The 23,701-nt window shown below is 40.7% G+C and overlaps 1 protein-coding gene across 1 annotated transcript; it reads left to right on the forward strand.

Annotated features, from left to right (window-relative positions):
* The first annotated feature begins 6,360 nt into the window (after positions 1-6,360).
* Positions 6,361-23,667, forward strand: ANKRD1 (ankyrin repeat domain 1). Its single transcript, XM_069753473.1, has 10 exons — positions 6,361-6,457; positions 7,319-7,492; positions 8,692-8,829; positions 8,928-9,035; positions 11,581-11,679; positions 13,138-13,236; positions 16,806-16,904; positions 18,377-18,475; positions 20,140-21,592; positions 21,814-23,667. Exons 1-9 carry the CDS (start codon positions 6,434-6,436, stop codon positions 20,248-20,250), a joined length of 951 nt encoding a protein of 316 aa, XP_069609574.1. The 5' UTR covers positions 6,361-6,433; the 3' UTR covers positions 20,251-21,592; positions 21,814-23,667.
* The last annotated feature ends 34 nt before the right edge of the window (positions 23,668-23,701 follow it).

The raw sequence follows: 23,701 nt of genomic DNA on the forward strand, positions 1-23,701 counted from the left end.
CTACACGTTCTTAATTTTTTATGAGGCACTCCAGTTGGTGCCTTGAAGGGTGCATGGATGACCCTGCTTGCAATTATTGTCAGTCTTTGTACTATGTGGATAGCTTTTATGAGTGTAGAAGTTACACAACAACACTTTGTTCACAAAATTTTAATGAGGTATTACAGTTGGTGCCTTCTGCTTATAATTTTTGGCAGGATTTGGACTTAGTGCATAGCCTTTATGAGCCTAGGAGTACCACTACATTACAATTAGAACAGGATGTGTATGAGTCTCTCATTTGTGTCTATTAGAGGGTGCACTTCTTACTTCTTTTATAAATTTCCAGTTTATTAATAAAAAAATCAGTTTCTGTTTACTTAAATTATTTTTAAAAAATCCTTTTTAGATTTTGCCTTACATACAATCCACTATACAGGAAAAAAAGGTTTCTTAACAATTTTTTTTCCTGTAAACTCCAATTTTTCTTCCATTTTGAATGTTTTATTGTCAGTCCTTAAAATGGAGTAAAAGTGTGACACCATTGTTCTCAGCAGCGATCTGGGAGTCAGAGATGCTTTCAGGGGTCTTCCCCTTGCTGTTCTCTTTCCATTCAGCACTTTTTCCATCCATTTCAACATTTTCACTTACCCCAGATGTCCTTGTAGTGTCTGCCAGAAAAATGCTCAGATTTCCCATTGACTTCCATCATACTTGTTATTCGAAACAAGCATGCGAGCATTAGGAATTGTTCGGTTCAAATAACGAGCATATGATCATTTCAGTGCTCGCTCATCTCTAGTAGGGATGCATTCCGGGGGATAGCTGACTGAACAGTTGAGTGGCACCTCGACAATTACCTTTCAGAATAGGCTCACCCTTCACATGATCCTGGAAGAGACTGGAGTGGTCCAACAAATGATTGGGGCATCATGCTGCATCTTCATTCCCAACAACAGTGCTCCGGATGGTAGCATAAGTAAAACCCTGAGAGGAATTGATGCCCTGTCCAACGAATTAGCTGAAAACTCAGGTATTAGTAACCCTCTCAGTAAGTGATTCGGCTAAGTACACATTTGCGTTCGGCAGCCCTGCGTAGGGCTGCATACTTTTTCCCTTCATATCCGCACAGCTGTGCATGCATCCTGCGTACCTATCTTTAACATTGGGTACGCAGGGACATGCGTTTGTCTGCGGATGCATCCTAATACGCTGTTTTGACATGTCCGATGACCGCACGGGAACGCAACATGTTGCGTTCGGTGGCACATCAAAACTACGCACATGGACACATCCGCAGACAAATGCATGTACTTGCGTACCCAATGTTAAAGATAGGTACACAGGACACATGCGCAGCTGTGCGGATACGAAGGGAAAAAGTATGCAACCCTACGCAGGGCTGCCAAACACAAATGTGAAACCAGTCTTAGAAAACAAGTTTGGTAAATGGGGAGCCCTTCTTAGTAATATAGTGTGTACATATGCAAAAATTCTCTGATAAAATAATGATGGTAAAAAATAACACACTGACCAAACACTGATGAAACTCTGTTCACCAAAAAATTATGAAAATTGGCGCATTTTTTTGTGTAGTAGAAAAATCACTAACATGATCACTTTTTAATGGCTAACTGAAAAGATAGTAACAAATTGCAAACTTTCGAGACTGCACAGGTCTCTTCATCAGGCATAGACTAAAAGAAATTCTGGAGAATCACATACTGTATTTATGCACAACACAGCACAGAAAAAATTAGAAAAAAAAACCATGGATAAGACAGGTGACATGAAGCAGAATTACCATGCATAATAAACAATTATGTCCATAAATATTGGAACAGTTCTTAGATAAGGAATGTTTTATTGTCCTCTGATTGGGGTCTGGTTCTGTTGTGATGACCCCACATTGTCTGAGGGGCAAATTAGTGAAGGAATGAATGTGTCACATGGATTTATGTCTTTTTACATCAACTAAGGAACTAAGGAATTTGCCCCTCAGACCGCTTGCGGCTGTTTCGGGTACATGTCAGTTGATCAGATCAGCTGTCATGTCTCAAATAAGGTGCGGGCTCATCACCGGAGCCCGCACTAAACCGTGCCCGTCATTGGATGTTAAATGGTTAATAAAGCTTCCCTACTGTCCAAGCAATTAAGTGGATCAAACACGTGGTGCCCAGTTTCACCATCACTATTAACCTATCCTCTTCTTGCCCAACTCTCAGTATAAATTTCCCCAATGTAAAAGTAGAGTGATATTTATTTTAGGCCATGTTCAAATAAATCCCAGGCTCTATGGTGAGAGCACATTCTTCAGTACTCCGGATTCAGATGGAACTCACGGGGGAGCCATTCAATATAACCAAGCAGAGGAACTCTGGCCTCTACTCCTGCTGTGTCTGTCTTTTTTAGACACGTCTGCATCTTTATATTGAATGGTTCTATAGGGGTATTGTCTGAATCCCTTTTTGGGGGGATTCAGATAAAAACCTCAATGCTGTGCTCAGAGTTTAGTATTGTATAATGTGAATTTAGCCTATGCTATCCTCTCAAATTCAGATTTCAAAAGTCTTCTAGAGGGTTGGTCCTGTCAAAGAAGAGGCTAATATACTGTATACAAGATATTACAATTCAAAATCTGTCACAAAAAATATGACGTTTGGAAAGGTCCCAATGTACATAATGTGGCCACTCTGATGGGCAAGCATTGGGGACATTGAAGCCACTAAATATTGGGGAACGGGGGTTATACGCAATACATACTATAGGTACCAAGGAATATAACCTGACTCATAGGTGAGAGTATAACCACATCTGCAAACCAAAAGAAAAGGATGTAGGACATAAAGGACGAATCACCATACAACAATACACATAACATCAAATTTTATTCAGTACAAATACACACAAAGCTTTTAAAAATATTAAAAAAGGTCACTATTGTGACATTCAATGTTTTTAAAAGCTTTGGGTGTATTTGTACCTAATAAAATTTGATGTTATGTGTATTGTTGTATGGTGATCCTTCCTTTATGGCCTACATCCTTTTCTTTTGGTTTGCAATTCATTTTTTGTAGGCTTGGCTGAATCCCACGACATTTTGCCTGGTGGTGCCCCCTCAATTTATATATAACCACATCTGCACAAGGTGCATTTGTAATAACCTGATATGCTATTCATAAAAAAATAGAAATTAATTTCACAAATATGAAACATGTTATTTTAGGACGAGCTAGTATTTTCTTTTTTTGGAAATGGGACAGTAGCGCAGTCGTTGAACTTGTTCTGTTACCCTACACCACGGTGCCCTGAGAATCCACTCACTATTCGGTAACAGAGTATGTCATCTACAGGGCATGGGGCATGTGATGAGACGGTAGGTGGGTCTTTACATTCCAGCTGCTCTCCAATGAGAGGTCCTGGCTGCTTCAAATATTGGCTCAATCCCAAAAGCAGCAGCTGTAGCCATACAGCCCGTATTAAACTATGTAACTTTAGAAATCAGTAAAAACATGACACCTGGAACGGGAAGCGTGGTGGTTCATCTATATATGTTTAATCGTTTTAATAGGTTCCCAGCAGGTAGATCTTACTCATACCAGTGACCTAGTAGACCATGAATGACTAATGATCAACACACTAGATATGATGCAACAGGGTAAAAATGACCGGCCCTGCCAAGACCCAACACACTGATCCTAAATAAGGCTATTGTGAGAACCACGTCGATCAGAGCTGGTGGTTAAGCATGGCACTGCATTCATAAGTGCTTTAAAAGGAATAAAATACTTTTTTAACAGCACACAATGAACAAGGTTCATGTTATTTACCACTGGCAGAACCGGTAACTTTGGGTCTCCAGAGCAAAACTTCTAATAAAACCAATTTCATGAGCACAGACATGATTTCATGTTACAGAACAGGGATTACTATAATTTTGGGACTATGAGGGCACATATTACTATAAAACACATCCCAGGTTTAGACATCAGAAAACAGGAAAAAAACATTTTTTCCTACTAATTAAAACTTACCTAGTAGTATTTAATGAAGTGGAATGGTCAATATCACACATTTAATGGAATAGGAAGGTTGTTAGAGCTTCTCTGCAGCATGTATATTATACATGTATAGATTTACAGCACACCCATTACATACACTCTCTGCAGTGCACACATATGTACACAACACCGCTGCATGCACGGTACATGCGCACACAGCTCTGCTACAGGCACAGAGAAAATAACTTTTCAGGAAGTGCAGGGAATGGACTATATAAGCGAATAAAATCAATAAACTGGGGGTGAAGTTATTTTCTTTGATGAAGCCTCCTTAAGTCTGTTTAGGAGAGAATGTCTAGAGAAGAAAAGGTGAGCACTCGCATGAGTCCTGTCTCAAGCTGACGGTAAAGTATCCTAAGACCATTAATGTTTGGGGTTGTTTTCATACAGAATTTTGCTTAAGAACACGGTCATGAATTAAGAATGGTATCTAAATATCCTCCAAAAGCAACTTCAGACTACAATCCAGGAGCAAGTTGGTGATGAAAAATGTTTTTTTTCCGGCTTGATCGAGACCATGTCACAAGAAAAAAGTGATAACTAAGTGGCTCGATGAAAAAAAACATTTGCCAGGAAACTCTCTAGATCTCAATCCCGCTGAGAAACTGTTGTCAATCCTCAAAAAAAAAAAACACTGAAATGTTGATAAGCACCAAGCACTGATTAGACAAGAATGGGCGGTCATCAGTCAGGATTTGGCCCAGAAGATGACATCCATCTGTCAGGGCAAATTGCAGAAGTCTTGAAAAATAAGGGTCAACATTGAAAAAATTGAGTGTTTCCAAAAAGGCAATGTAGTTCTCAATTAAAATGTGAAAACAAGTGAAATGCGTCTAATTGTACTTCAGTAACCGTAGAAACATATGACTAAAATATCTAAAAGCACGGAAGCAGCAAACTTTGTGTCAGTCTCAAAACTTTTGGCTACCACAGTTTGAGTAATAAAACGGAGATTCTTAGCCAAAACTAAGTGACTCTGCAGAGAAATGCACCCTCAAAATGCAAGGTGGAAACATACGCCATTCACCCGAGACCCTTAACCCGACCAATTAAAAGGAAATAAATTCTGATTTTTTTTATATATTTGTATTGAAAAAGTGCAGACAAACTGAGCGTAGAAAGGGACTTATGAACTTAGCCTTAGGCTTCTTTCACACTTGCGTCGGTACGAGGCCATCGTTAAGCGTTGGAGCGACGTACCGACGGACGTTGTGAAAAGTCAGCACAACGTGGGCAGCGGACGCAGTTTTTCAACGCATCCGCTGCCCATTCTAAAGTCCCGGGGAGGAGGGGGCAGAGTTCCAGTCGCACATGCGCGGTAGGAAATGCAGGATGCGACGTACGAAAAAACATTCCTTTGAACGTTTTTTCGTGACGACGGTCCGCCAAAACACGACGAATCCAGTGCACGATGGACGAGACGTATGGCCACGCGTTGCGATCCGTCGACAATACAAGTCTATGGGAAAAAAAACGCATCCTGCGGGCACATTTGCAGGATGCGTTTTTTCCCAAAACGACGCATTGCGATGGAGGCCAAATGACGCAAGTGTGAAAGTGGCCTTAGTATTTCCAAGTTGTTAGTCTTAAAAAAACTGAAATTATTTATATATCTATTTGAAACTAAATACCTGCTTCTGTATTTGCCCCATAAACATATGTATATTTATATGCCATACTTGTTTACTACCTCAATGTGTGAATGATTCACAAAGCAGGCTGTTTACAATTATATCAATGTCATTTTTAGTTTAGGAGACTCGGGTCCTACTCCATAATCCTCAAGGAGAACAAATATAGAATATGGTTGGAATTCTTCTCTCCACCCCCAACTTTATTGTTATAGTGTTATATCAAATAAAATGCTCCTCCTCAAGAGCCAGTCACCCTATTTATCGAATACAATTTCTCATACGAGTTCCTTTCCAGCATCTTTTAGTCATTGGGCTGTCAAGGGATAAATCTAGTGCAAGACCAACAGACAGCTGTCATACTGGTACAGATAGAATGACTCACATTGCTAAGCCCTTTAGTCATTGCTAGTGAAATGGTCATCTTACATTTCATTCCAAGGGGAAAATGCAATGTGGTTAGTGTATGAGATTTTTTTTTTTTATCATAAGGTCCATTGCTACGCTAGCCCTCCCCTCGAACAGTCTCACATGACACAAGATCTGGCTAGTTAGCATGTCTGGAATGAGCAAGCACCTATCTCCGAGTCTCAGCTAGGACCATAGATGTTGGTTCCCAGGTTGGAACATTACCTCATCCAACCTTACCAGAGACAGAGTATATAAAGCAAGATCGCCCTGAACTTGGAGAACAGGGAGCTAACTTGTCTTCGCTAAGGTTAACATCAGGAAAGGGTATTTGAAGACTTCATAGGAGACAAAATGTTGCTGAAAGTAGAAGAATTGGTATGTTTATTTTATTATATTATGTTTGTGAATTTATTTATAATTTGTTATATTGGTAATTATCACGTATTATGTATTACAATGTTGTAATAAATAAAAGTATCGCCACAATAGGTATTATGAGATCTGGTAGGAAAAAGACGTTCCAACCTATAATAAATATGTTGGTTACTAATATTAATAATCATGGATTTGTGTTGTGTTCATATAATTTGTATATATATAAATGATTAGTTGTTACATTTTATTTGGTTTTTCATAAAAAAAATAGTTACTAGTTTGAGCCATACTTATTAGAGTGCTCATGGCTGCACATGAACTGCCAGATGGACTACTTCAGATCTTCAGTGGAAGTTGGTGCCTTCAAATAAAAAAGGATACCCATTATGTTAAAGTTGAGGTCTTTTAGGTGATGGTTGCTGAACATGAGACCATGTAAGAAGAACACTGCCTGGACACAATGGAATATATAGGACTTTAGTAAATAGTTTTTGATAAAATGATAAAATAATAATTAGATGGCTTACCGAATCCTGCATTGAGCAGACGGTTGGACACGATGACCCTGGAGGTCCCTTTTCGACTCTAGCATTCTATGATTCTAGAAAACTTAAAAAGTTTATAAAAATCTCCAGCCAGATATTTTATAATTTATAGCTGTCCAAATCTTAATCAAATCTTTAATAAGGTCTCTTCTTTTAGAGTCTTAGTATTTCTTAAGATTATCTATATTGACACTTGATGCTGCATTTTTACTTTTAGACTTGTTTTTAAGATATTTAGAACACTGCGAGATATGGACAATACATCTTACTATTTGTAGTAAGGAAGTTGAAAGTTTATTAATGGTTTCATCAACAGGTGACTGGAAAAAAAAGTGAAAACAAAGACACTGGAGATTTTGTGTCTGGAGAACATGGAGTGTATGAAACGGACATAACCCTAGAAAAACAAGATGACTTGAGGACAACTTCAAAATCACTGGTTGACCAAGAGGCGGAAAAACAAGCAAGACAGAAACAGCTTAAAGCAGAGGTAATAACTTTACAGTAATTAAGAACATCTAATGTATCCTCCTTATCAGAATCTTTATGCATAGCCACCCAAGAAATAAATATCTCCTTGCTTGATATCATTCAATTGACAAATATGGACTTTTTAAAAATTCTACTTCTAAACATTCATAGGTGTCATTCCCACATAATCAACAAACTTGAGAAATGGGAAAACTCACACTTGGCTGCCTTTTCTGGACAATGCTCGGTTTTCTTTCACCAACATGCATGCCATAGGATTAACAATGGTTTGCTCTGTCTTTTTCCATTCAACCACTGGTGACCTGGTTGGACTTTCCTGTTTTTTTTAAGAATAAAATGATGATATTGCACAGCAGTCATTTTATTACTCAAATGTGGCCCTCATACTTCAAAAGCAACATCTCTTATACATGGATTACATGAACCAATTTTAATTAACAAGTCTAATTTTAACACTTAAAGGGAACCTGTCACCCCCAAAATCGATGGTGAGGTAAGCTCATCGACATCAGGGGCTTATCTACAGCATTCTGTAATGCTGTAGATAAGCCGCCGATGTTACCTGAAAGAGGAGAAAAAGAGGTTAGATTACACTCACCCAGGGGAGGTCCTGCTCCGATGGGTGTCTCAGGTCCGCTCCGGCGCCTCCCATCTTCATTCCATGACGTCCTCTTCTGGTCTTCATGCCGCGGCTCCGGTGCAGGCGTACTTTGTCTGCCCTGTTGAGGGCAGAGCAAAGTACTGCAGTGCGCAGGCGCCGGAAAGGTCAGAGAGGCCCGCCGCCTGCGCACTGCAGTACTTTGCTCTGCCCTCAACAGGGCAGACAAAGTACGCCTGCGCCGGAGCCGCGGCATGAAGAGCAGAAGAGGACGTCATGGAATGAACATAGGAGGCGCCGGAGCGGACCTGAGACACCCATTTGACCGGACCGCAGCGGGACCGCCTCTGGGTGAATATAATCTAACCTCTTTTTCTCCTCTTTCAGGTTACATAAGGGGCTTGTCTACAGCATTACAGAATGCTGTAGATAAGCCCCTGATGATGGTGAGCTTACCTCACCATCGATTTTGGGGGTGACAGGTTCCCTTTAAATTAATGATTCCAGTGCCTGTGGCTGGTGGCAACACAAAAGAATTACGTTTTTCTATTTTAAAAAAAAAAAAACAACTAAAACTTGATTCACTAATTTGTATTTAGACCCTTAAGAAGAAACTAGATGAACGCCCAAAGCTTGATAGCTTGGAAGATTTGCAAACTATAATAAACCTAAGAAAACGGAAAAGATGTAAGAAAGTAAAAGTGTTGGTGGTGAAGGAACCCGAACCTGAACCAGTGGTAAGTATGTGAGCATGGAAAGAGAAGTCATATACAAACCATATAAACTTCACACTAGAAAACTAATGTAAAATCTCAATGTCAAATCTGTCATTTAGATTGAACATGTGGATGACGTCACATTCTTGAAAGCTGCCCTGGAAAACAAGCTTCCAACAGTCGAGAAATACTTGGCTGATGGTGGTGATCCAAATGTCTGTGATGAGGTATTATGCTTGTTTTCTCTTTTGTTAAACTAAATACAGTTTTGAAATAGAAGCTGGCAAGGCGCAGCATCCCAGTTGGCACTGGGCTGCAATTTACATCATGCTCGGCATGCCTGACATCAGTCCAGCTTCATGGAAGTTGCAGTTCAGCAACAGCTGAAGTCCAGATGACGGCTGGGTATTATACCATGCCTGACAACATCATGAACTCTAGTTATATGTACCCATATATTTAATAGATATAAAAAATATAGCAAAAAAACCATAGCATATAGACAAAATATATATAAAATATAGGTATTAAGTTCTAGTGACAAGAGAGCATTAAAGAAAACTTATAACCAGGTCAAAGAGACCAGTTTTTACTCTTATTTCATTCTTTATCCCCCCAAGAGTGTTCTGTTTTTGTTTTTTGAATTCTCTATACAGTTCTGGAGATACTATCTTTTAAATTTAGTGATAATTTTATGGCCTTTAACAAGGGGGTGTAGCTCACATGATTCTCTGTAGGTGTGTCTTTAGGCACCACACCCTCTTGGTAAAGACTAGTGATGAGCGAGTATACTCATTGCTCGGGTTTCCCGAACATGCTCGGGTGGTCTCCGAGTATTCATTAGTGCTCGGAGATTTAGTTTTTGTCAACTCAGCTGCATAATTTACGGCTGCTATAGCCAGGCTGAGTACATGTGGGGGTTGCCTGGTTTCTAGGGAATCCCCACATGTATTCAAGCTATCTAGCAGCCGTAAATCATGCAGCTGGGTCAACAAAAACAAAATCTCCGAGCACTAATACTTGGAGACCACCCGAGCATGCTCAGGAAAACTAGAGGAATGAGTATACTCGATCATCACTAGTAAAGACCATAAAAATTTGTGCTAGATAAAAAAAGCCCATAGCTTTGGAACTGTATGGCAGATTCTGGAAGAAAACAATACTCAATGTAACAGCCGGAATAAAATAACAACACTTCTGACCTGGCAACAGGTCATCTGTAACAAGCTTAGGCCAGGGTATTAAGACAATGGGCTGAGATTAATAGTAAGAAAATCCAGCTTGACAGATTAATGTTCTAACAGATCATCAGGCCTCAGCAAGAAAAAGGTCCAACAGAATTTACCACATCTCAACAGATGTGGTCAATATTATTCCTTACAATGTCCAATTGTGTAGTCTACAGTATATAATGGGCTTTAACTTTAACTTCATCAAATTACTTACAAAATTAACAGATTAATTGGATTTTTTTCCAGAATTATCAATTTTCACTTAATCCACCAATGAGTAGGTGAAAAGAGTCTGATTACAAAGGGTCTTCCTGCTGGAACACCCACCAATCAAGAGAATCGGGGACGTGTTTGCTGTCTCTCCTTTTACAGTCTATGCTATTGATGGAGAAATCATCAGTACGGTTCTGTTACCTACACCAGTCCTATAAATTTTGAACTGCGTTTGTCTCCATTCAAATGGTGGACAAGGGATTCCAGTTTCCACGATTGGTGCGGATCCCAGCGATGTGGAACCTCTAGTGATCCGACACTAATACCTACCCCGTGAATCGGTGTAAAGTAATGATTCTGGGAAAACCGAAAACCATTTCAGATAGCTACAACCTCTACCTCTGGGAAACATTATAATCAAAGTCAACAATATAGAATAAAAAGTATGAAGGGGATGACCTAATAATTAGTAGATGTATTGTTGTTAGCTAGGACACAGAGCTTTATCCTTTCTTTAGCACAACAGAAAAAAATCTCTGTATGAGCTGGTCCACACCACCAATTATATCGGAAAACTGCTATACTTGGTTCTCACGGATAGCACTTGTACCCATGGTATTCTATGGGGCTATGCACATTGGTGATTTTGTTCTTTGGATTGAGTAGTCTCAGAAAAAAATTGGAGGCATGTCCGATTATTATCTAAATGTCCAGATCAAAATCAGCCATAAAAGTGTATTGGTGCGTGAAAAACATCGGACCGCATTTGGATGACATCCAAGTGTGGTCCTATTTTTACATACTGACTCTAATTAAACTGTGATCAGAGTTTGACCAGAATAATCGGTGCTCAGAGTTTGACCATTTTTCTCGGATGGAGAGAAAATGGTCGTGTGATCCTACCCAATGCCTGTATATGTGATAGGAGGCATATGAAGATTTAGTATGGATCTTTAGACTTCTATGGCTGCTTTTGGAGCTTTTTTTGGAGCTCAAACACGGCAACTTCAATGGAAGTCTTCAAACAGAGGCTGGACAGACATCTGTTTGAGATAATTTCGTGAATCCTGCATTGAGCAGGAGGTTGGACACGATGACCCCGGAGGTCCCTTCCAACATTCTATGATTCTAACGTACAAGTACCAGTGCATTCAGGTGGTTTCCTGTACACTTGTTAAACCCTTACAAATAGAGTAGTCCTGAGGGATAAGTGTACTCCATTATGGAAATGATAACTCATGAGCAGTTGTCCATCCTATTAAGTGAGCCAGGATTACGAAGAACGTTCACGGTACGAATCATCTCATGTTTTTTACCATCTCTACAGTACAGACGTACGGCCCTGCACAGAGCATGCTCAGAAGGACACCTTGCCATTGTCGAGAAGTTAATTGAAGCTGGAGCAGATCTTGAATTCCGCGACATGGTATGTGGATGTTTCCAAAACACACAATGAAAACAACTACAACAGAGCGAATAGAGCGATGCTGGAGATTTTACTGGAAAATTTTACTAGATTACCAGAAATAATTGTATTGACACAAAGCTGCAGAATGTTATAAAGCGGAAAAATCAAAATACCAAATAATGGACAGTTATTTCTGTGAACACCTACAAGGAAAGTATATAGAGCGCAACTTGCCTTGCCCTACAATTATCTACAGAAAGAACAAGATCAAATGTAGTCACAGAAAGAACAAATTAGAATTTCACTTAATGCGTTTTCATTGGGGAAAATATAACCTGGGTGGTATTTAATTCCCTGCTACTTTAGAACAAAGACTGGTATCTTTTTCTAGAATTAGACCCTAGTTTCAAAATTGCCAAAACAGCATCAGCGCCACCTAGAGATCTGGAGTGGTCAATAATAATAATCTACTTTATGGATTGATATCACAGCTCCGTAGTTAGCACTGAGACTCTGAGATCACATTGATGCAGGGTACAATCACTTTGTCTGTTCAATCAGTGATGGAAACAGGAGGCTTGAAATCAAAGTAGTAAGTGCAAACCACACGAGAGTCTGTCACTTTCAATATTACGCTGCTGCTTATTTTTTGGCAAGCGTGATATCAAATAAATGACTTATCTCTTATGCTCTAAATTAACATGTACAGACAGGACATTTTCAGGGAAATGCTTTGGGGATTTTTTAACCTTGGGTAAACATATATTTCTCATAGATAAAACATTATGCATATGGAAAGTAGGGTGAAATCAATGTGTATTTAACCCTCTATTCTTCGCATTATCTGATAAAACATGGTATTAACCTCTCCTAGTTTTAATACATAGAGCCCAATAGCAGAAGTGTAACTTGGAGAAATTTGCAAATGATGGCATTGGTTTAAAGGGATTGTCTGGGCTTCTAAAAGAATGGCTTGCTCTGCTAAGCTTAAAGGGAACCTGTCACCTGAATTTGGCGGGACAGGTTTGTGGTCATATGGGCGGGGTTTTCGGGTGTTTGATTCACCCTTTCCTTACCAGCTGGCTGCATGCTGGCCGCAATATTGGATTGAAGTTCATTCTCGGTCCTCCGTAGTACACAGCATGAACTTCAACCCAATATTGCCAGCCAGCTGGTAAGGAAAGGGTGAATCAAACACCCGAAAACCCCGCCCATACGACCACAAACCTGTCCCGCCAAATTCAGGTGACAGGTTCCCTTTAAGTAATAGGTGAAGGGGGTGCATCACTTGCATAAGGTCCGCGTGATGGGCTATGGTCTTGGAGGTTAGATACTCTCTAAAACATTGGTGGTCTATTTTACAGATAGGCTACAAAAGTCCCAAAAACCCATTTTTTGGTTAGATCCATGAAGCTTGTGTATGTAAATGTAAGCGTCCAGGCACATTTCACATCATATAATTTGGTTCATTCACAGCTGGAATCCACAGCCATCCACTGGACCAGTCGTGGTGGTAGCGTTGATGTTCTAAAATTACTGCTTAACAAAGGAGCAAAAATCAATGCAAAAGACAAGGTATGCTGCTGATGGTCAGTTTTATGCACACTCATCTCATCCAGAAATATTAAAGGGAATCAATCAGCAGGTTTTTGCCCTGTGATCTGACAGCCCCATGATGTAGGGACACACACCGATTCAAGGGATGAATCAGTTTATACTCCAGTCCTCACAGACCCCAACAGGTCATGTTTTCAGGATTTCCATAGTGCTGCACAAGTGAGAGAACTCCTGATACTTCCATCACTTGTGCAATACTAAGGAAATCCTGAAAACACGACCTGTTGGGGTCCGTGAGGACTGGAGTTTGGGAAACACTGGTTTATTGGATGCAGCAGTTTTCATTGAATCAGTCTTCTTTGCTGCTGATCTAGCAGAGCTCAGTTGTTGAGCTGTGTATAACCCCGCACACACCACACCCTTCTGTGTACAATGCATAGTGACAGAGAGCTGCTAATCAGAGCTGGGGGCAGGACTAGGATGCACAAGGCCAGTTGTCCTGTACTGATAATCTCCTGCTGATAAAACACTGATTGTGTTGAAACTGCAAAACACAGACTAATAACTGACACATCACTGGAATCAGGCTCTCTGACCCTACATGAAACATTCAATTATGGCAAATTAAGTTCATAGAACTCTTGTATGTCCCAGTTTCTTTTTATGTCTAAAACTAGATGGCAGCCCGATTCTAAAGAATCGGGAGTCTAGAATCCATATATACTTTATTTATTCAAATGTAAGAATAATACAATTAATAAATAATAGTAAGAAAGAACAAAAAATGGCTGCACTCACCAGCTCTTGACAATTCTTGTTATTTAAGGTACAGTTACACAGGATCCATGAACATGCTTATGAGGGGAGGGATGAAAGACATCAGACGACAACGGACTCTGTGTCATTAGTATACTTAACAGTGTCCATGCGCTTGCATCTATCCTCTGTACTCTTGTTAGCACGCTGTTTGCGCTTACGTGCGGCATCGGCGTCTTTTTGCTCTGCATTATTAGTATACTTTCTATCAGACCTAATCTTACGTGCGCCATCAGCAGCTTTGGGCTCTGTGTCATTAGTATCCTTACTATTAGAGCTCATGTTGGCTAAGCTAAACAGCTTTAAGCGTGGTGGTGGCAAACAACAGGTTAATAAGAGGCAGTGTCAGGTAGTAGGAAAATAGCCAGTTAATAATAGGCAATAGTTCTTTGCAGGAATGCAGATATTAATAAATAGGCAGTTTATATTGCAGAGAAATTGCTGGGCAATAATGGACAATGTCCTTATGTGGCAAATAATAGAGCAATATACCCAATGTGGCAAAGAAGAGGTTAATAAACGGCAGTCTCTCAGTATAACAGTCAGTGAATAATAGGCAGTATATGGAGAAAACACCAAACAAAAGTTCAAAATTGGTGTGAAAATGTCACTGAACCACTTCACAACTAAATATATATAGTTTTGGTAAATGGTATTATCATTTTTTTTTATGAAATTCGGCAGGAGCTTGAAGAGCAACGTCACTGGGCCCGCCTCCACGCAGTAGAAACTTGCTGTGAGGTAAAAATTCAAAAATCACACCAAAATGGCGGGCGGAGTGTGTCACAGTACGGCACGTTTCTGATTGGTCGCTCGCAGCAGGCGGCAACCAATCAGACACTGGACACTGTTGACGTCACTTATCTCCGGACATTAGCTCCGGACATTAGCTCCGGACATTAGCTCCGCACATTAGCTCCGCACATTAGCTCCGGACAAAGCCACGGAAGTTGGCACAAATTGCAGGAAGTAGTATTCTAGGCAATTATATATTAGATACTAAACTTAAAATGTGGAGTCCAACAGTACTCTAAGATGTTAGATTTTTTTTTACTCATTTACCTTTACTAAATGTAATATCTTTATTCATGAGAATACTTGGAAAGCCAGGTTTATCTACTGGTCAGTTGTATTGCCCCTCAATGACCCAACCGAGGGTCAGTAGTGAGCACCATGCCTGAACTCCTTAGCCTATGTTCACATCTACTTTGGAGGCTTGCTTTGTAACCTCTCGTCCATCAAGAAGATGAACAGTTTTTTGACCGACCCCGTGAAGCTAAGCCTTAGCATCACGGGGCATATGTAGATAACTATTTTTACAGGGAAAGGGAAGGTGCCACCAGTTTTCTTGTAGTTTTTTTTTGTGTGAAATTAAGCTTAAAATAGTAGTTAAAATGTATTAATGCAATGTTTGCAAGCATTTCTATATGAAAAATATTATATATTTTCTTACAAATATATATATTTACCACTAGGGGGAGCATTTTCCGTTTTAGACCTCAAGCAGCTATAGTAAGACTTACCAGCTTTACTGTCAGCAGCAAAATTGGGACAGTAACTGCTGACATCAACATTTCCCTCCCCTTTTGGGTGGTCTAATATCCCTGGGGCAGAATGAAGAGCAGCATCACAGGGCAGCGCCATATTGTGGGTGACTGCCCTGTGATCTGCCATCAGTCTCTCTCACCCAGATTACATGATTCTCTCACCCCCCTCCACAAGTTCACTGCAGTCCTGCAGCTTCTTATCTTATCTTTACTGAGGGATGAGTCACAGCTCCAGATGAGCTGCTGACAGTTCTTGCTCCAGTAATGCTAATGGTATACTGTTCCTCCTTGATGTCTCTGCTATTCTCCCCGCACTTTTCTCCGGCATTTTACCCCCATCAGCCGTCAATCTAGGATCTGTTCTGCTGGAAGCAGTACTGCTTATGTTAGCAGATCCCAGGGCTCCATGAATATGGCAGCAGAACACTCCCACTACTGTGAATTGTGCAGCCCACAGAAGAGTGCCCAGTTCACAGCAGTGACAGTTCAATTACAATAGATAGGGTCTGAGTCCGCCTTTTATCTCCTAGGACCATGGGGTGCGTATTACGACACTGATAGTGTCCTGCTGCTACTGTTAAAACAAGATGTCAGCCCCCAATGCCTTCTTTAAACTCATAACACATGAAATATGTTTCAAATGCAATCAAAACTTGGTTATAACAGCATGTTATGCTACATTACATTAATGTATTAATGATCTACAAACGCGGTACCTTCCCTTTAAGCTGATGTTCAAAACTTTGTGTAAGTTTTTGACCACAATTGTGCCTTCTAGTTTGATGATTGGTAAGATACCCTAAGAGGCCTTCCTTAGCGACACGGATGAAGACGATCTAGGTTAAATGTTCTAGTGAGCGAAGAATTCTAATTTATCTCTAAATGTTGGTTTAGGTTATAGAGAGTGGTCCATAACAAGCAAAAATGATTCCCCCTCAACCCTGACTTATGGCACCCTAACCACATGTATTGAATAGATTTATTTTTTAGCTGGAACATACAGTACAAATATATGTCTAAAATCATTTTCCTTACTCAGCCAGATGGTGATACAGTTGAAAAGGTAGAACTCTCGAAATGAAGGCCCAATAGTTGTCATACCGGTTATTTATATATTTGCGAACTCATGTGCTATGGATATCTCAGGACATCTATTTTTTCCCTAATGGTGCAAAGACCTAGGCACAGTTTGGTCATGTCTGTGTGTTCTTTCCTTCTCTTTAGTTACTAAGTTCTCCCCTACATGTCGCAGTGAGGACAGGACAGTATGATTGCGCAGAACATCTCATTTCATGTGAAGCAGACTTAAATGCTAAAGATCGGGTGAGATTTTCATTTTCTTATTTTCGGATTGTAAATTTTGATCTGGGAGAACATACCTGAACTGGGTCATAAAAACACAGTTATCACATTAAGTACATCCCTGTCTGTGGCTGCGCACATTTTGGTCTTCTATGATCATCTTTTGCTCTTTGAAGGGGTTGTTTGAAGCTGAAAAATGTTTTTTTCTAGGCATGGATTTCTTTCAAACTAACAAATAAAGGTATATTCACCTTGTGTCATGGATCCAGCGCAGACCTGCACTATCCAGATGGAGCAAGAGCGCTTAAGCCTGTGATTGGCTGCAGCGGTCAAGTGACTTAAGAGCCCATCATCAGATGTTTCTCTGATGGTGAGGTCTTCAGCGGTTCTGTACCATTACGCAATCTGTGCTGGATCCATGGGAGTGCTGGAAGGCGAGTGCCTCCGTTAATTATTTTGAAATGATCCATGCTTAGAAAACAGTTTGTTTTTTTTTCATTTTTATTATGTATTTATTAATTTATTTCATTTCCACTTTTTGCATTTTTAAAATTAGAAAAAAAGTATTTTTTTTTTTAAACCAAAAACAGTACTACTCTTGCCCAAACATGGTGACTAGCCTATGCACATAAATTAGGCTGGGCTGCAACACCAGACACCACATATAGAAAAAAAACCATTTTTTTTTCTTGCCAATGGTATCATTTCATTGCATTTTTTGTGAATTATCTAATTTTTTGATAATTTTAGATTTGTCAGGAGATACTGAAACTGGAGAATATTGTTGAATAACCCACTACCTTTAAAAACAAAAATCACCTATTACTTAGTAGCGCCAATTATTAGGAAATATTTCCCTTATGTGTACTGGCGGACCAGCAGAGGCATTACATGACTCTCGCCTTCTCTTTTTGGCTCTTTGAATCAGTGTGTCATGGAGAGTCTCATCACGCTGTGGATTAGGCTACTTTCACACTGGCGTTGTTTTGAATACGTCGCAATGCGTCGTTTAGGGGAAAAAACGCATCCTGCAAAGTTGTTTGCAGGATGCGTTTTTGCCCCATAGACTAACATTACCGACGCATTGCGACGTATTGACACACGTCGCAATCGTCGTGCGACGGTTGCGCCGTGTTGTGGCGGACCGCCGGGAGCAAAAAACGTTATATGTAACGTTTTTTGCTACCGACGGACCGCTTTTAACGACCGCGCATGCGCGGCCAGAACTCCGCCCCCACCTCCCCGCACCTCACAATGGGGCAGCGGATACGCCGGAGAAATGCATCCGCTGCACCCGTTGTGCGGCGCATCAAACGCTAGCGTCGGAATCTCGGCCCGACGCACTGCGACGGGCCGAATCCGACGCTAGTGTGAAAGTAGCCTTAGGCACAACACAGTATAACCATTATGCCTGCACTGACTGTTAATATACAATATTTGCTATGATTTTTTTGTTAAAACCGCAAGTAACACCATTATTATGGATTCTGCAGGAAGGAGACACACCAATGCATGATGGAGTGAGACTAAATCGCTACAAAATGATGAGGCTCTTGATCCTGTATGGAGCCAATTTAACTGTCAAAAATTGTGTAAGTTCTTCAAATTAAATGTTTATTACCTATTATTTATGTACATCTATGTGATTAGACCAAAGCCCTGAAAGGGAATCTGTCACGTGAAAAAAACGTTATTAACCGGTAGATATGGGGTTAATCTGCAAGTTGATAGCGTTGTGATCCTGCCTGGAGCCCGCACTTAGAGCCATGTTCCTGAGAGGAAATTAACTTTATTCCTCATGGTTTCAGTCATGGTGGGGGTGGTGCCAGCGCGGGTTTAGTCACCGCTCTGTGTATAGAGAGCGGTAGCAGTGTCACCGGCACTGACTGACAGCTGGCCAAATGATGAGCCAGCTGTCAGTCAATGCCAGGGGCGCGGTTACAGCCACTGCCGACAGAGCAGCCCAGAAGATGAGGAGCCCAGAAGATGTCAAGAGCCTTTTTCTGGTTGATACTTTCTCTCAATTTTCAATACCTTGCTACTAAGATGCGCCCCGCATATAAACTTACAAGCATGGCACTGAGGGTCTGTACAAATATGGGGGACAACTCGGAACAGTGTAATGGAAGTAATGTTACTGCCAGCCACCATCTGCTATGACTTTAGGAAAACAATTGATCTTGATCTTTTTGGATCAGTTTTCTTTTGCAGGCCAAGTCTAGGTGTTGCTACATCCTAAAAATCCCTGCTCTATTAGTTCATGTGTGCATCATAATAGTAAGTCCCTCACACAGGACCCTAACAGGGGAGACAACTAACACACAGCAGTTCTCATTGTCAGATCTCATCAGTACTTGTATTACATTGACGAACTTTCATTTTAGCAGCTAAATGTTGTAAAAAAAATTTGAAAAGCAATCTAAGTAGAGGAAATGAGCAAAAAATGACAACAGTGGTTTGCTTGAGGTCTTAGTGGTGGGGGCAAGTTAAAGGGTTGCACTTCTACTTTTATATTAATTATCCTAAGAATAGATTATCAGTATCAGATCTGTGGTGGTCCAACACATGGCAACACCTTGATCAGCTGCTGTTGGTGCCTACCAGATGGAAGCAGTTATTGGACTGAACAGCACAGCTCTGTCAACTGGTGGCCGCTGCCGGATGCTGCCGATCCATTGCTGATTACTTGAATAAGGCCTAAACTGCAGCACTTGGCAGCGGCCACTACAGCATTGACAAAGCTGTGCTGTTCAGCTCCACAACTACTTTCAGCTGCCGCCGACACTGAAAAAGAGCTGATCCATGAGGGATCTAGAGGTAAGACCCCCAACTATCTAATATTGAAACCCAGAAAATAGGTCACAGATATAAAAGTAGTGGAGCAACCCTTTAAAGACATCAGCCCATGTTTAATAAGATGCTTGCGCCTGAATTTTTTTTCTCGCGCCCTTTACGTTAAGATACTGGCACAAAGCTTTTCGGACATATTTCTTAAACATTTATGCAAAAATAAAAAATAATGACTGAACAACATTGGAATTTGTGTCAACGCTATGATCAAAAAGCGGTACGGAGAACAAAAGCGGCCTGCGTGATTCCAGCCTTGGAGCAGTACGTAGATCCTGCGTGATGGATCACCCCGTCCGTGTGAACCTATCATGGCTACATCCTTCTCGCTTTTACACTTGATCTGAAACACTTCAAGGATTTTTGTATTTTCCTGCATAACAGAATAACTTTCACATTGTGCCGACAGGCGGGAAAGACAGCAATGGAGCTCGCCCTCCAGTGGCAGAATGGAGTGAAGGAGATATTCAGTGGCCTTCAGGGAAAGTTATACAAGAGCTGTGACATCCAGCAATTCTGACAGCGCTGCCAGCCGGCATCACTCCGAGATGGCATTTGCCAGGCACTTTTTTTTTTATTTGCTAAATGCTTTGAGATAAGACTATTCCATATTATTTATTTGAAACTTCTTGCACTTTTCAATGTTTGTGTATTTTTATTTATGTACTTATTTATGTATTTTTTTAGATTTATTATTGCGCTTTATACAAATTCCATGAAGGCAAAAATTCTTGTGTCTGTTATATCTAAAAAAAACAAAAAACAAAAAAGGACACCATTGCTGCCTGATTGATAATTACACACATATTATATGTTGTGTGTAGGAGTAAATTCTCCACCCTACGGAACGTAGCCATTGTGGTGGACGATGTAGACACGACTTACAGCGGGTGACGCCAGGACGTGTTCCAGGCTGTATGTTTAGAAATGAGAAGCTTCTGCCATGGGTCAGGCCCAATTTATTTGCGGCTTCCTTACCCAACGAAGCTACCTTAGAAAGGAGACAAACGTAATGTCAGTAGGCGGAGGGGGATTTTACCCACTGAGCCGGCGATCTTAAGACATGGATAACATCTTTGTGTTGTTTCAGCCTCACTCGTAACATAAATTTTAGAGTTTGGTTAGAAGCACCAGATGTGTCCAGGAGAACATCGAGCTGGAATGAGACAGATACTGGGCCTTAAAACTGGTCATAGTGTATTTGCTGCCCATAGCAACCAATCAGAGCTCAGCTTTCAATTTTCAAACTGGTGTGGAAAAATGAAAGCGACACTGTGATTGGTTGCTATGGACAACAAATACATTTATTGCTAAACTGTTTTTTTCACAAAAGAAGCCCTTTATTTTCTGGTCTCATTACCCCCTTCTGTAGCTTGTAAGGAGGGCATTTGTGTCGCAAAAGTCATTATTGTGCTTTTTCATCATGGGGACAATGTAGTATAAAGGATAAAAGAAAATGCCTTTTCTATAGTTACCAAGATGTAAATTAGGTACACACCACCAGTGTAGCCTTAAAGGGGTTTTCTGGTCGTGGAAAAAGCCTAGCCCTCGGTTACAATAAAAACAAAACAAAAACCCTAACTTTTCTCACTCCCACTAGGTTCAGCAGAGTCTGAAGCTGCTCCCAATGTCAATTATTGTCTGCAGCGCTGAGGTCACGTCACCAGCACTGCAACCAATCAGTGAGATCAGCAGCTCTCTCTGAGCTGATGGCACGTGGCACTCGGAGCCCAGAGATCACAGATTGGCTGCAGCATGCCAGTACTGCAGACAACAGTAGACACTGGGGGCAGTAATGGAGACTCAGCAGTGGACCTGGAGGTTGAGTTAAAAAAAAAAAAAAAAAATTCCAAAAAGGGACCGTCGGCACACAATGACTGTTCAAACAAAGTGCAGGCGCTCAGTGCTTTACAGCGCGGCCAATGATTGATATACACCTTCCCACCTGCTTGGTTTCCTCTATATGCACCCTTATTTGATTCACAGCTCTGGCTTCATAGGGCAAGAGGAGGGTGGAGATAGATGGAAACTAAGCAGGTGGGAAGGTAGATATAAATGATTAGCCGCGCCATGATGCACCGAGCGCCTGCACTTTGTTTCAAGTTTAAAGAAACTACAGCATAGGGGAAAGGGTTTTCTGAAACCAAAAAACCTCTTCAATAGCTCTGGTGTGTATTCTGTAAGGAACCACTCCAGACACCGTACAAATCCTTTAGATTTTCTTTTAATCTCTCAATGCATCTTGTATAAGACCGTGTATGTGTTTGGTCAGGAGTGTCACTTTATCAAAATCAGTCAATTTTACCTTGGAGTACATCTTCTCCTACAAGGAAACGGACACATTTTCTCAGATCCCATGCATAAGGTACACATTGTGAAAGGCACAACTAGTGCACACTTGTAGAATCCTCCGCAAGCTAAGGTGCCACAGAAAGGATCTAAAACCCCAAAATGTCCCCAGTGGCATCAGGATTCTAGGCCCTGAGTAACGATGGTCACAGTACGGTTGGTTGAGACACCAGATAAGACTAGAAAGAAATGCAATGGATTGCAGATAGAGAGGTTTGTACTTTTGTATATCGGTATTGTATTTTCTGTACATTTTGTATTGATTTCCTGTATTTGCGACATGATGGATGATGATTAAGGTTTTGACTTTATATACTGTACCAAATAATGGAACAAGGAAATGAGTCATACGGATTCTTTCTAATGCAGAATAAGTAAAATCATATATTACAAGGTCAAACTAACCAGGATCTACAAATATCATGTAGTGCCTCCAGTGCTTGACACGTGGTCACAATGCACTTGGTGAGCCCGTGATCTTGAGCAGTGATCCTGATTAGTGGCGATTATTTGTTTTAAAAGCCAAAACGATAATGTGTATAATGGTACGGATGATGAGCAGAATGGTCAAGGACGATCAATGTGCGCCACCTAGTGGTGACTACCTTGCACTATGTTGCTCTCCTGTACTGAGAAGACTGTGGAATTTCAGTGTTTAAAATGGCATAAAAAAAACTTACGTTATGTGCAAAGCTACCATAGCTTATAAGGCACTTGCTGCTTGCCAGGCACTGACATTGTGCAACGTTAACGGGGCACAAAATGTAGACATCTGTTAAAACTGCTTAAGGCCGCGTGCACATGTTGCAGAATGGCGTGTGGATTTTTCTGCACAGATTTTGTTAAATCTGCAGGAAATCCGCATTACAGAGAGCCTGATTCCATCTTTGTCACTTACTGGGCTGCTTATTGTAGTTTCAATAAAAATCAGTGTTTTTATCAGCAAGAGATTATCACTACAGGTCTAGGTGTCTCGTGTCATGTCGTTCTCCTACTGTATAATCCTGCCCCCACCGATTGGCTGCTTTCTGTGTGCACTGTGCATAGACAGAAAACTGCCAATCGGTGGTGTTTGCGGGGTTAAGAGAACTGGTAGGTACCAGAGAAAAGTGTTTTTAATCAAGACTACAGAAAGCAGACCAGTAAGTGATGCATTGCTGGAATCAGGGTCTCTGTCCCTACATCATGCGGCAGCAAAAACCTACTGGCCAGATTCCGTTTCAAGCAGTTTTCAGGTTGAGAAAAATATGGTTAATTTCTTCCAATAACGGCGCCCCACACCTGTCCAAAGGATTTGTCTATGTTGCAGGTAAATGCCCTTACGCTTCCATGGACATGAGTTGCTATACATGCAACGCACGGACAGTGGTGCAGTTTTGGGGAAAAAAAACGCCATAATGTTTTCAGTCTGGAAACCTTTTAATGCAGATTCTTGACAGAGTGAAGCCACAAAGCTCAGGCAGTACCCATGGGATTTTGAGTTCGGTATTTAATGAGAAATAAAGAAATCTCAACAATTCCATTTTGTTTTATGGTTTCAGCAAAATAGAAAAAAAAATTGAGTTTAGCAATAAATGTGTTAAACTTTTCTATGTGTGAGCCTGTGTTTTCCGCCGTTCTAT

This window comes from Ranitomeya imitator, chromosome 2 (assembly GCF_032444005.1).
Source record: "Ranitomeya imitator isolate aRanImi1 chromosome 2, aRanImi1.pri, whole genome shotgun sequence".
NCBI lineage: Eukaryota > Metazoa > Chordata > Amphibia > Anura > Dendrobatidae > Ranitomeya > Ranitomeya imitator.